This window comes from Syngnathus floridae, chromosome 9 (assembly GCF_059516105.1).
Source record: "Syngnathus floridae isolate MCC-2025c chromosome 9, RoL_Sflo_1.0, whole genome shotgun sequence".
Classification (NCBI taxonomy): Eukaryota; Metazoa; Chordata; class Actinopteri; order Syngnathiformes; family Syngnathidae; genus Syngnathus; species Syngnathus floridae.
Window position 1 is genome coordinate 10,302,735 of NC_142421.1, and position 14,215 is coordinate 10,316,949.

Sequence of the window (14,215 nt, forward strand, 5' to 3'; positions counted from 1 at the left end):
GTCCGCTGAGTGATTGATCTATGCAAAAATTGCATGTGACATGATTCCATCTCAGCCAAAGTGGACTTGATATTGAGACAAATGAGGTGAACGTGGCCTCATTCTATGAGGACATATGAGGAGCCATGCAGTGGGAAGGTTATGGAAATGACTGAATCAATTTTTACTTTATGGAAATGTCTTTATGTTCAGGTGATGCAACACCCTACAGACGGAGGCCTGATTCTTGGTCTCCATAGCAACGTGAAAGAAGCGCCAGTGCGTGTGGCGGAGATCAGTGTGTACTCTCTGTCCAGCCAGCCTATCGACCACGAGGACGGTAGTGGCCAGGCTGGTCGAAAGACTAAAACCTCAGGTGGGCACCCTCGTCTCCCCCCCCTACAAGCGGCCCGGCCTAATCCTGACTGACACTTCAGACTTTCTCTTTGCTCCCAACACATGGATCCCATTTCCCAAATGAAGAGGGAGTGAAGTCTAATAATGCTTTCCTAACGTAGGCCTGAGAATATGTTACTCTCTTCTGCTATGGTTGTAATGTTGATCTCTGAGCTGAGCAGATGTCGGCCCTATTACCTTACATTGCTCTAATTCTGGACAGTGGGGGAAATATTTGGCCCAGCTTCGGCTCCACGCCTTCATCCTGCTATGATGGTCCCTCGCTGTTCTGGTTGTTATTAAGGAGGTCATTCAAACATAACAGATGAGCTCATGTACCAAGTATTAAGCCTGTGTCACTTTGGGAGAACGTTTATATCTCTACTCTTTGCAATAATCCTTTATGACACCAATCCCATTAACAAAATGACACAGACACTAAAATGAGTTGATTGAAAAGAACAGAAAATCCCAGTCAGATATGGCTTGTTTCAAATTCAACCACTGCAATTTGCTATTCAAACGGTAGCCTCCTCGTGGTGAATAACAATGTAAATGGGTTTAATAATTAGGACGGAAAGTGCACTCAGTAAGTAATTAACTCAAGTGCCCTTGGATATCGGCCGGCCTCAGTTTGTAATGTTTTTGTTTTACACATGATACTTCTGTAAATGTATTCATCGAGGAAATTCTTTTCTGATTTATTTCCTCCAGACCGCTCCCCAGACATGGACAACTATTCTGAAGAGGATGATGACAGTTATTCATCCGAGCAAGAAGCAAGTGATGATGCAGCTCATGGCCAGGTAAGTGCCAGAAAGAAAATATGTTTTATGTATATGCTGTTTTTTTTTTTTTATGCATCATATTCATGGCCCAGAATTGAATTAACTGTCTTTACTTTTGCATCAACGTAACGTTAACTAGTTAATGCTGACACTGACTGCAGCGACTCCATTTTATCTGAATTCTTTGTATTGCAACAAAAAAAATGCACAATTGAGGGAATTCTTAAAAATCACTATGATAACCATACATAGAGTGCGACCATTTATTTTGCCTCCGTGTGTTTCAGGATATTTATGATGAAGACGATGAGCTTCGCAAGCCCAAAAAAGCCCGGAGGAAAATGATACGGACCACTTCCATGACGAGGGTTAGCTGCCTTCTCTTCTGTTACTGGCTAATCATTGACCACAAAAATAAGCCAAGACAGTTGTTTTCTGACTCAGAAGCTTTTAAGGGTTTCCCATTTGTACAAGCCATTAGTAGATTGCGGAGTAGCATGTAAATGAGATCTGTGGTTTCAGTGGAGTCAACTAAAATGATTGTTGTGGTCGATGCGTAATCCGCAAGATGGTTCTTGGGAGAATTTATGAATTGGAATGATTGCTATTTTCACTATAGCAGAAATGTGCTTTCAATCTGTGTACAATTGTGTTTGTCTCTGTTATAGCAACCAAACTTCAAGCAAAAATTTGTGGCCTTGTTGAAGAGGTTCAAGGTAACCGATGAGGTGAGTTTTTTTTATAAGTTGATTTGATTGATACCCAAGAGAATATGTTCAAGGTTGAAGCAAAAACACATAAAAGTGAATCTTAGAGGGTAACACAACACCCATATGAGATTTCTTGTAACCTCTGCTAGAAATTCTAGCCTTAAATAAGACAAGTCATTCATTTGCTGTAGGAAAAGATATCTTTATCCGTACTGACCCATTAAACAGCAAGCTAGGTTGCTGCTAATGTATTCCTGACAGGCGAAGAATTGCCTATGAAAAAAAACGAGCTTGGAGCATCATTATGGTGCTTGGTTGCATTATCCCCCACTCCACTCATGGATGTATGATTCATAAATTGCCATCAGCAACGATTTGTATGCTGAATCCATTAAGGGCTTTAATCTCCACGACTTAATCTAATGATAAATGTTGGATCGTGTTTAGATTCCCGATGTCCATCTTAGCAGTCTTTTTAAATCAATGCAGTATATAGAACATATAATACATAAGAATAATTATGTAGCTCAGATTTATACAGTGCCTTTCAAATGAATGGCTTGTATTTATTTCAACAGCGAAATTAGACACCAATTCCAATATATCAATTTGCACATAATCTGTGCTAAAGGATAAGCAACCCTATTGTGTCGTCAAATCTTGATGATCTGCTTTGTTTTTAGGATTTGCTCAGACACTGCTAAAAACCAAACCTCTAGTCTGATGCTGTTGTCAGTGGGCCTGTTTGTTTCACCGTTGAGTGTTTACTCTTGACTGAGACTGTTTGGAGACCAATTTGCCAGTCACAGTTCACTGATGATCAAATTGAACACAGGCCGACTTCACCCGAGCGATCAATGCCCAGTTTATATTAATGGAAGTCAACGGTGTCGTTCTGAGTCACTCACTGCGTTCTGACTGTGTTTGGCCAGTCCTCAGTTAGCCTGATGATCTTTATCACACTGCTTGTCACTAATCCCTTCCTTTTGGCCGGACAGCATGCACGGCCGCCGTTCTATAAATACAAAGCCGAGGAGGTAGAAAAAGGACAGACTGTGTTTATCTGCTCCCTGACAGCTCTTGCACTTGTGGAGTGGCATTAATCACCCGATTAGTCCCAAAGCCTGCCTGTGTGCACTTCCTATGATACGTACGCATCCCCACTGTGAAGACTGCAGATCAAAGTTCATCACTGCAGGTCTCTTTTAGCATTGCGCATCTGATTGGCTAGCTTTCAGTTATTGATGTAGTGGTTTTAACAGTTTCTCCTTTTCATAGCAGTCATCATTTTCAACAATTGTTTATCTGATCAGCAAAGTGATTAGCAAGCGTGCAGCAAAGGTCAACCCTCCCCCCTTTTTTTTTTTTTAAATCTCTGTGATATTTACAAGCTTACTCATGTGTTGACAATATGTCTATCGTGTCTGGCAGGTCTTGGACTCTGACCCGGTAGACCAGACCCAGGAAGTAGAGGAAGATTTGGACTTACTCTACGACAGTCTGGAGGTGTACAACCAGAGTGACAGCGGGCCCGAGATGGAGGACAATGAAAGTGTCTTGAGCACACCCAAGCCTAAGCTTAAGTGAGTTTGCCCTGATTCTGTGCAACAAATTAAAGTGTGATTAATCTTCAACTCCCCAATTATTAATTAAACGACCAGATTGTTCCTAGCTATGGAGCTGTTTTCATTCAGAACGTCCAATTTTTTTTCACAGGCCATTTTTCGAGGGAATGTCTCACTCCAGCTCCCAGACAGAGATCGGAAGCATACACAGCCAAAAAAGTCAACCGAGAGAGCTGTTATATGCTGTAAGTTGATCACCAGGCCCTCAGTTGTTATAGCAATAACAACCTGCTCTGGTTCTTTTCAGCCCTGCTGAATAGCCATAAAGTTATTTCTTCTTGTTGTGCTGGATGGGGTCATGTGGTTAACAGTGTTATGTAAGGTAATTGCCCCCGCGGCAGTGTGTAAAATGCCTGGCGGCTCCATTGCCTTGAATGGTTCTGGGATTCCCAAGAACCATGCTAAAAATTTTGGGAATGATGGAAATGTAGAGCTGGTGGATGAGATGAAGGGGCTGCTGTCCCACCCAGGTTCACCCCTGGAGTATTTATAGAGACTGACACCATACGACCTCTGCACCATCATCAAGACGTACACATGCGAACACACGCAAATATGCCCCCATGCTCGGAGAGAAGATTGGATGAAGCATTCCCACCCAGATTTATGACCGGTTGGGGACAAAAGCGGAAGAGTAAGAGAGAGACGTGTTGTGTCTGACTTTGTGAGGGGGAGGACAAGGGTGGGATGTTTATAAATGTGTTGGAATCCATTTTAGCTTGGACAAAAGAGCATAGAACATTCCACAAAGTAAATAGTCGTCCATTTTGTCAAATCAGTGTCTCAGGTCAAACACAAATAGCAAAGCAGTGGATGAAAACAATCGCAACAATTTGTGTTTTTTACCATTCAGAGTGGAGACTTTCTCACCGTGGACAGATGTAAAGCGCAAGGGGCCCGCTATCAAGAGGACAGCATCATAGACACAACCATTGGGGTATGTATTTGGTACAGCACTTTCTTTGCCCTACTGTCCTGTGAGCATAGTGTTCTCCATTTTTCTTTTCCACACCCTTACCCTTGAAACTGGAGTGCGCTTTGCCTCCCATGGGTGTTGGGCTTTTCCGGGAAGAAGCTAAGATGGGGTGGGGGCGTGCAAAGCCAGGGGTATTACACATGTCGCGATGCATCGATTAAAATAGTTCATTCAATTAAGAAAAATATTTGAAATATTTTCAATTCCTTGGCTGGTTTCAAGATGGTACTTGTTTTAGTTGTGAAATTAAATCTTACAGCTTTATTATGAACTCCAAATATAAGGGTCCAGAAAATATTATAGTCGAAGTCGGTAGAATTGGAAGGTATCAGATTGCATGTTTTTTCCCTAATAATCAAATGTCATTAATGGTCTAGGTACAATATTAGTCATAAAGCAAAAAGGCCCCACAGTCAAATAATAAGAGTGGTCTGAGCCAGGAAACTTGTTTTGAGCAACCACCATTTGGCAAAGACAGCTGACAGTTAAGAGCTAATTGAGCAGACCTTATTGTTGTTACCAAATTGTTTCGTCCACAACTTTATGATGCAAGGACAATCAAATTAAACAATCAGACGATGCCCAGTGGGGTATGTTATTGTCATCTCCAATGAAGCATTCCTTTGTTTGTTATACAATGGAAATTGTGCACAGGTTTCCAAAGAGGGTGATTGGTTGAAAATGTACTTTTGGGTCTTGTTCTGTTAATCCACAAATTCAGTACATATAGCTTTGCACATTCTTGGATTGTTCAAGATATGATGCTAGATGAATTATAATCTTTTCATGACAAAATAATTGACAGTGTTAGCCCCAATCAGAAGATCAGACGAGGCAGCCGCTTGGAAGATCAACTGTAGATAGCCTTGAAAATGTGCTGTTCCCCATGCTTGCTTATTTGTCTCTATTTTGGCTCTCCCTCTCCCAAGTGCAGTTTTGCCAATCCCCTCTGCCTCACACCAGTAACCTTCTTCAAACTCAACATCTCAAATACTGCAGTTTTTTTCTCTCGTTACAGGGCCAAAACATTCTGACCCAGCTCCTTTTCCACAACTGTAAAATGCTATCTCCAAATCTTTTACAAAATGCAAAGTAGGCGCTTGGGAGAACAACCGAGGCTTGACACAAACTGTTATGTGATGAACATCAGCACTGTCTTTTCTTCTTTTTGGCTTAGGAGCCAGAGACCGATGACAGCGGGCCAGGGCCAGGGGAGGTGAGCAGCTGGGACGTCAACACTGAACGGATGACTAGCACTGTTGGCAAGCTTTGCAAGACCGAATCCCAAAACCACATGTCTCCAAGGTACTCCGTTGAGCCCCGCATCTGGATTTGTGCACGCAACGTCTTTCTCAATTCGCACAATCGCTATTGCATGCATAACTAACAGCTGCATTCTTATTTATAGCTTCCTGCTAAGATTCTTGTTCTTGGTCTTTTCAGTAAAATGGAGAACAGGCTACAGAGACGTCCACGCAGCACCTCCATGAAAGACAGACAGAATTCCAAGGCCCAAAGTGACCGCACCAGCAGTATAGATAGCGAATGCTCCCCAGACTCAAGACTCATAGCACAGGTACACAAGCCAAAATTTGCTCACTCTTTTTTTTTTTCTTTTAAGCTTAAATACAATGTGGTATGTATCACGTTCTGATTCCATGCTACTGATTCATCCAAAAGGTCCCCAGGAAGTCTGTGTATGACCAATTGAACCAGATCCTTATCTCTGATGAACGCTTGCCAGAGAGCATCATTCTCATCAACACTCTGGAGTGGCAAGGACAGGTCAGTCAATGATTGGACACTCGACATCTTCAAATAGTTTCTTTCTTTCAAACCCATCAAGCACTCTTTTTGAATCACATCTGTGTGTTGTTACCATACAGTATGTCGCAGAGTTGCTCCATGACCAAGCCCAGCCCATTGTGTCCACCTGCTCAGCTGCAGATGTCCAGGCTGCCTTCAACACCATCGTTACTCGAATCCAGAGATTGTGAGTGGCTTCATGACTATTCATGAATCATGGCTGCAGCGAATAGGTCAGCAAAATGTACTACATCTTACATGGCAAAATGCTGTCCCGGATATTCATCTCAGCGAGATAGCTGTCTTCTCCCGGAAATGTATGGCATTTGTATGCCAAGCTGTGTTACTTTTATTGTCATTTTCAATTTCAACCTAGCTTTCTCTATATTTTCAGTTGGCTCTAGATGAGACCATGTCACATAATAGTCATGAACAGTTGTGGAGTTGATAAGCGGCATTGTCTCTTGGGATTTCGCTTCAAATGGCATCACAAAGAGTACCCATTATACCATTTTTCCCCCCCTCTCCACTCAAGCCCCACATAGACTGAGTACAAGAACACCTAAATTTGGGTTGCAAAATGGATATAATTCTATTTAATTAATTTTTTTATTTGATTTTACACAACTGCCAAAACACAGTTTGCACGTGTCTCCTAATCACAAGGGGATCTTTCTAAAAAATTACTTCAAATTACCAGTTCATTAAAATACCTTCTGCTGTATTCTAAACTTTGACCAACACCAGGCATGGCAGGTTCATCCTTTTTTTTTTTTTTTTTTTTTTTTTTTTAATGCATGGGTGAATGGTGAAAATAATTGTCCTAATTGATTTTTTCTCTTATCCCTTGTAGTTGTAATTGCAATGCACAGACTCCGCCCACAATGAAAGTGGCAGTTGCAGGTGACCAAAGTTACCTGAGCACCATCCTTAGGTTCTTTGTGGAGCAGCTGGCCAACAAGACCCCTGACTGGCTCAGTTACATACGTTTCCTGGTCATCCCTATTGGTAATAACCATTCAAATCCATTTGTTTATTGAGCCCTATGCTGTAGTCTGACATTTGCTTTTGCACAGGCTCTCATCCCTTGGCCAAGTATGTGGCCTCGTTTGACAGCAAGTTCAACAGTATCTTTATGGACACAGCATGGAGGGAGCTGTTCTGCAGGACGGAACGGCCCGCTTCAGGTAGGACGCAATTCATGCAGACACGCGTGGTCAGTGATGACGTACACCTCCGCTATCTGGCCACAAAAGCATAGAGGCGGGTCAGATATTTGGTCAACTTGAAAAAGGGAATAAGTGGGGCCACAGCATGGGTCATGGGCTGATGAATGGAAAGATGATGTTTTCCATTTGCGAAAGATAGCCGCAATGTGCTTCGGTGGACGGGATGTTTCTGCTTCACGGCATCACTGCTCCACCCTGCTCCCTCACTGGAGCGGCGTAAGAAGATTAACAGGCTCTACATTTAACCCCAAATGTTGAATTAGGAGGCTTATTAAATTGAAAGCAAATGTCTTCCTTTATTACCTCATCATGAGAGCATATGTTTGCAGGATTTTCTTTCCTTCAGTTTTCTTCTGGCCTCTTTTTTGAATTGCTCTTAGCCACCTGTAGCCAGTATTTTGAATCACAATTGGTAATGATTGCTTTTAAGCGCGCCGGTGTGATTATATTCAATGATTTGTCCACATCCTGTTGTTTACCACTTGTTTTATTTGCTCCACATGCAGATAACATTGACGTCGCAGGGCGGGTTGTTCAGTATCTGGCCGGTGCTAATGTGTCCCACCAGTTTCCCATCTCTGAAGCCATGCTCACCTACAAGCAGAAGAGGTAAAGTCACCTTTAGAAATATGATGCAAAAAGAAGAATTTTCACGTGAAGTGTTTGTGTTTGTGGATATGCATGTATGTCTTTATGTCTGTCTGGGTGATTTCCAAATTTAATATGGTGATCCGTTTTAATCCTCTCATTGAGTTGACCAATTGTGGAACTGTTCGAGGAATTAGCAATCATTTAGCTTTTCAATCAACGTAATCTAATGTTTGGTATATTTGATACTACTTTTTTTGTGATCGATACCGTTACAAGTTTTTTTTTTTTTTTGACAAGTCACCAATACAGATACCAAGAATCGATACTACTCGTACTTTTGATCCATAAAATCTCCTTCAAAAAACATGTTATGGCCACAAACCGTGGTTTCATCAAACCATAAAACATTATGAGTGCACCAAGATCTTAAATGTCGCTAGCTCATGTGTTAGGTCACTCATGTTTGCTTCAAGCTGAGTTGAAATTTTAAAAATAACGAAAAATGGACATTTTAAGCGATTTGTCTGAACAAAGGAATACAATAGCTATAAACCATAAAACAATCTCCCATTATTTTGTTGAGATGTAATGTACGTATGTTTTTGCTAAATTTAGCCCCACGTGTTTTATTTTCTTACATTTTTCTTCATTCATTCCTTCTGCCCTATATGAAGAATATGTGAAATCAAATGTAGGACATACTTGGCAGAAATTCTTGCAGCTTTGTAAATGTTACTCTTGCCCCCGCTTGCAGGCTCCCGAACTGCTTTTCTTCTCTTTTCATCAATGCTGGAGTGAAATCAAGTTCATGGCAAAATTATTCTTTTTTTGTATCCCCCTCAAGAATTGGCATTTTAATAGGGTTGTCTTTTTAATACCCTCTGTAGGGAGACAGTGGCACTCGAAACGAAAGCATTATCTCCTTTGTAATGGCGGACGTTTTAGTGCAGGCCTAATATTGGATCTCATCACATTGCGCAGGTGTCCCTAAAGTTGCCGCCAGGGATTGTGGATTAAGATGTAACGCACAACGTGCATCCAAACATACCGAATGAGTCATCAATTACCACACACACCTCAGGGTTGCTGTGATGCGTGTTAACAATTGTCACTTAAGTTTGTTGTTCTTTCATAGCAGACATGTTCATTTGCAATCAAGTTGATACAAATGTCAGTGGCTTCCTTGTTAGTCAGAGGCAACCAAATACACAGTTTAACTCCTTTTGCATTCCTTCTTCCCCTTCCCCCCCCTTTGATTTGCATTCAAGGAAAAGAAGTTTGTATTTTGATTTTTACATCAGGTATCTAATTTGACTCTTTGGTTTTTGCCCCCCTCTTGTATTCTCCTCACTGCTGTTTGCCGTGTCTTAACACTCCTTTTCCCATTTGATACTCACCATGATGTCGATCTGCACGTCCTGTCTGGATTTTGTGTGACCTACCGTGTCCTGCGTGTTCTTGCCGTGATGATTGCCTAACAACCTCAAAATGATCCTTCAAGATTGGTTTGCAGGTTCATATTTCAGTAAGCATGAAAGGCCCACTAATAAGCATATTGATTGTTGGGTCAAGTCTTGGGACACACTCCATCCAAAATCTTGTAAGCAGCCTTTCCCTGACAAGTGTACTGTTCCTGCGAAGCGGTGACCATCTTCCATAGGCGTTATGACCACGTGTCCAAATACTTTTATCCATGAAGTGTAGTATTTAAGGTAAGGGATGTCGTGCCACAAAACAAGACGTGTGAGGTGGTAAGACTGACAACCTACACATGGAGTTGGAGAGCCCCAGATTGTTATACTGAAAAGATGTTTGCACAAATTCCCAACGGCAGACTACAGTACATTTATGCTTCTTATCGTGATCTCTAAATGAAATTCAACTCTGGTGATTTTGCATGTAGTATTGAATTCATGGCTCACAGCCACAGAGTCACTTTGAGCATTGTTTTGCAAGAGCAATTTCCCAATAAACGTCGGTTGTAAGGAGCGGTCCTCTCATTCATCTCATACACTCCCCAAGATGATCTCATTCATGTGCCATTTCTACTGCGATGGGGCATGGTGCCATCTCCTGTCCAGGATCATTGAGTGTTGCACCTTGGAGTGTTGTCGTGCCCCAAGCGCCCCCTGTCTCCCGCCATGCTAACAGCTTCTTCGTTGTCTCCCCACAGCCCTGACGAGGACTCCTGTCAGAAATTTGTGCCATTTATTGGGGTGAGATTTTTTTTCCTATTTATTTATTCATTCATTCATTTAATTAAGAAAATTGAACATTTAATTAATTTTAGATAAAGGAGTTTTAATACTGAATTGCTGTTTTCCACTTGCAGGTTGTTAAAGTTGGAATTGTGGAGCAAAGCCTCTCAACCTCAGGTAAGTGAGACCCAAACTCTAAGCCAATTAATTTAACGATAGACTAATTGATTTACAAATTTTTTTTGCGACCTAAGAACCCCTTGAACAGCCTGAAAGTGGCGAGATTCATTCATTCAGATTCCGAACAACTTATCCTCACATTTTACAAATTCCTTATCAAGGCCATGAAAAAGGGTCGATATCTTTTGGAGATGTTGCTTGAGATGATTTATCGTGTTCACAGTGGATTCTGATGATGCAATGGGGGGCAACACAAGCATCCTGGCGTCCCCCACCCCCCCTTCGGCCGGTCCGTATGGGAAGGAGATTGGGGGAACACCTCCCCAGTCGCCCTCTGTGTCCACTGCCCTTTCCGGAGCTGGGTAAGGCACACAAAATTATCTTGAACGGATAATGCTCTGTACACAGGAGCAAAATACTCTCCATTTTGTCCTCATTGTTTGAGCAGCTGGAGTATGTGCCTCAAAGTGTTTGCCTTTTGCAGTTCTCCGTGTTCTGGCAGTGAAGTGATGGGCCTGCAGGTAGACTACTGGACGTGGCAAGGCCCCGAGAAGAAAAAAGAGGGCGAGAAACGTGACGTGGGACTGAAAAACACGCTGAAGAGTAACTTCCGCTCACTCCAAGTCAGTCGCTTGCCCTGCGCGGGGGATATTACTCCTCCACCCAGCATGGCAATGACTGTTGTCACCAAGGAGAAGAACAAGAAAGGTACATTGAGGGGCTCTGGGGGATGTGCAGGTTGAAACGGAACATGTATATGATTTCAGAAATTACATGAACTAATGGGGTTACTGGAAAAGAAAAAAAGGAAATTTATGATGGGATACAATCAGAATATCATGAGAATAAATTTGAATGCATGTGAAATGCAAACAACAGCCTGAGACATGTTGAGACCTGCCATAACCTCGTTGAGTAACAGCAAAATTCCTGCTCACACTGATGATAATCTTGTGAGTGTATACAGTACATAAACCATGTTAAAATAACCACCAAAATTACCTTTTTTGCCTATTGATGGTCACCTCTGCTAAATTGATTATAAAATGAAATGATCAGTTCAGATTTTTCTGTTTTCTGGAAAAAACAAAAACAAACTATAGTGTAATGTGATAAGGTCCTCGATTGTCTCTTTATTCTTGCAATCTTCATTTTTCTTATATTTTTGTTTCATCCTCAAAAAATGCACACTTTATTCTTGTAATATTGTTTTCTGCACAGTCTGGGAAAAAAATCTCATGATAGTAGGACAACTCTTATATTTCAGCCTTGTAGTACATATTCTGTCCTTGTAATTGTAATTGCTTTTTATTCTAAAGAGTACAACTCAATTAATGCAAATGTAGTATCATTGATGATCTTGTAGTTCACTTGTCCAACTTCCATGTAAGCAGCATGGGTTCACTTTCCTCTGAAAATGTTAAAAACCTGTACATGACATGCTCTGCTCCTCTCTCCAGTTATTTTTCTCAGCAAGAAGCCGAAAGAGAAAGAGCTGGACTCCAAGAGCCAAGTGATCGACGGAATCAGCAGGTTGATCTGCACTGCCAAGCACCAGCACACAATGCTGAGAGGTAACACTGCCCCCTGGTGTTGATACTAGTTTATACATTCACCACCCTTTACCATGGTCTATAATATCTAAAATTATTTTTTATAATAATAAAATAACAGTCTCGTGATTGAATTATATTCTTATTTAATTATTTTATGATTTATTAACCAAAAATGTAATAGATGTATGTATATATTGGTAAAAAAAAAAATGCAGGCTCTACTTTGCCCACCTCTGGTGTTTTTCATGCAAATAATTGCCATGCTTATGCTTATGATAGACAACAACACATTCTGACTATAAGGGTTCTGTTTAATATATATATGTTTTTAAATTACAAAACCCAAGTGTCAATATTAAATCTGAAAATGTTGAAAGAAACATCTCTCGATAATCAGGCTACTTTCATGAAGTACAACAAAAATAAGAGACTCAGAAATTCTTTTTTCTGTTACATTTCCATGGTGACCGGTATCAGCAACCTTCTTAATTGATTGATTCCTCTTTCATCTGTGATAGTCACCATCGACGGAGTGGAGTGGAACGACGTGAAGTTTTTCCAACTTGCTGCCCAGTGGCCAACTCACGTTAAGCACTTCCCGGTGGGAATTTTTGGTTACACCAAACCCGTGTGACCTCGGCAACCATCCGCTTGGAACCGCCAGACTCTTCTGCGCTGCACTTGTCTCATCCAGAGACTCCACAGAATTTGAGGGAAAGCCAACAGCAGTGATAGTTTTCCTGTGGAAATCTTACTGACTTCACATCCATGTGTTCAATACACACAGACACACCTTCATGTTGTCCTTCTGGAGTTTTTGATGTTGTTGGCTGTTGTTTGTTTTGTTTCTTTCTTTGTTTTGTTTTTTTACACACTACAAAAAAAGAACAAGTACTATTTTGTAAAAGTTGTGCTACCGCCTTGGAGGTCCTTTGACAATTTGCCACATTTTGACGATGGCAGCTATGTTTGCACTTTGTTTTTTTTGTTAACATGTTATTATTTCTGTGAAATCCTACATGTATTGTTACTTTCTAGAAAATGGAGTGCGATGGTGATGTGCAGTGTGGCGTGTGTGACATTTTTGAGGCCATGTGAGTCATTGGAATATTGCTGTGAATCTTGACAAAAACCCTCTCTTTTCCCGTTCGTCCTTTTAATTTTTTTCCCCCCAAATTTTAACTACGACGAAGACTTGGCTTTAGTGTACTTTAAAGCAACAAAGACAACTCATTTCGGTATTCTGGAAGGTGGCTATTGACTAACGCACATTTTTATCACTCAAAAGTTCATCAAGTGATCCCAGTCCCGAAGACTTGACACAATTATTTAAAAACAGGGTATCATAAGATAAAAAAGAAGAAATCCCCATGAGCTAAATGCCAAAATTGATTATTCTAAGCCCTGATAAGTTTGTAATTGTTATTTACCCGACTGATTTATTTTGATTGTTTTTCTCTTTGGGTGAACTGACATCGGGCTGATTATGACACCTTGGCGTCGTGTTTAATGCAAATGTGCATTGATGTGCCAAAATGAACTTTGTTGCTGTGTCCCACGAAGCTTTTGGCCTGCTTGAAGTGAAACTCCTACATGCAAATGTGGTAGAAAACAGTATTAACATTACTGGATTGTTGGCAGTGATCAAATTGTGTTATCAGTCATAATATTTGTATGTCCTAATCAAGTTTTATACAGCAACACTGTGGCTGTAGATGCACATAAGTGTTGGTGCGATTGGAAAACCCGCTTTGACATTACCGCTAGGCGTGATGCAATTACAGTACAATGAAATGTCGATGGAGTCTTGCCAGATGTCCAAATCACTGCCTGCTCGTGTGTGTGAATAGGCGTGCCCTACGTTTTATGGTACTCCCTAACTATTGTTACGTGAAATCTTCTTAACAGGAATCCTATGGACAAACTGCCTTTTGTGTGTTGTTTCTTTTTCTAGAGTGAAAAGCTTTTTTTTTTTTTTTTAAATACTGTATATAAATATATATAAAATGTATTATTGTGACTTGCTTCCAACTAAGTAGAAAGCACAAATGGCTTACCTTTATTTCTTGACAAAATGCCAAATTCAGTATGTTTCCACAACTCAAGAAGTTGTTCTGTTCAAAAAAACACTCTCCAACATTTCCCTTATTTTGTAATGCACTTTTTATGTGGTTTATTATT

General features: G+C 40.9%; 1 protein-coding gene across 3 annotated transcripts in view; it reads left to right on the forward strand.

Annotated features, from left to right (window-relative positions):
- Positions 1–14,011, forward strand: part of LOC148393428 (phosphofurin acidic cluster sorting protein 2) — a 47,122-nt gene extending 33,111 nt beyond the window's left edge. For 2 of the 3 annotated variants that reach the window (XM_088384020.1, XM_088384021.1), the window contains exons 7-27: positions 193–355; positions 1,090–1,181; positions 1,451–1,531; positions 1,832–1,891; positions 3,305–3,456; positions 3,590–3,683; positions 4,352–4,435; positions 5,652–5,779; positions 5,918–6,050; positions 6,155–6,259; positions 6,361–6,467; positions 7,134–7,288; positions 7,357–7,467; positions 8,016–8,118; positions 9,369–9,401; positions 10,274–10,316; positions 10,433–10,475; positions 10,702–10,840; positions 10,963–11,186; positions 11,939–12,052; positions 12,553–14,011. In XM_088384020.1, coding sequence (XP_088240146.1) covers positions 193–355; positions 1,090–1,181; positions 1,451–1,531; positions 1,832–1,891; positions 3,305–3,456; positions 3,590–3,683; positions 4,352–4,435; positions 5,652–5,779; positions 5,918–6,050; positions 6,155–6,259; positions 6,361–6,467; positions 7,134–7,288; positions 7,357–7,467; positions 8,016–8,118; positions 9,369–9,401; positions 10,274–10,316; positions 10,433–10,475; positions 10,702–10,840; positions 10,963–11,186; positions 11,939–12,052; positions 12,553–12,668 — 2,280 coding nt within the window. In that variant the 3' untranslated portion in view covers positions 12,669–14,011. The remainder of the gene's footprint in view (positions 1–192; positions 356–1,089; positions 1,182–1,450; positions 1,532–1,831; positions 1,892–3,304; positions 3,457–3,589; positions 3,684–4,351; positions 4,436–5,651; positions 5,780–5,917; positions 6,051–6,154; positions 6,260–6,360; positions 6,468–7,133; positions 7,289–7,356; positions 7,468–8,015; positions 8,119–9,368; positions 9,402–10,273; positions 10,317–10,432; positions 10,476–10,701; positions 10,841–10,962; positions 11,187–11,938; positions 12,053–12,552) is intronic. The other variant, XM_088384022.1, reaches the window with a different exon arrangement.
- Positions 14,012–14,215: the final 204 nt, after the last annotated feature.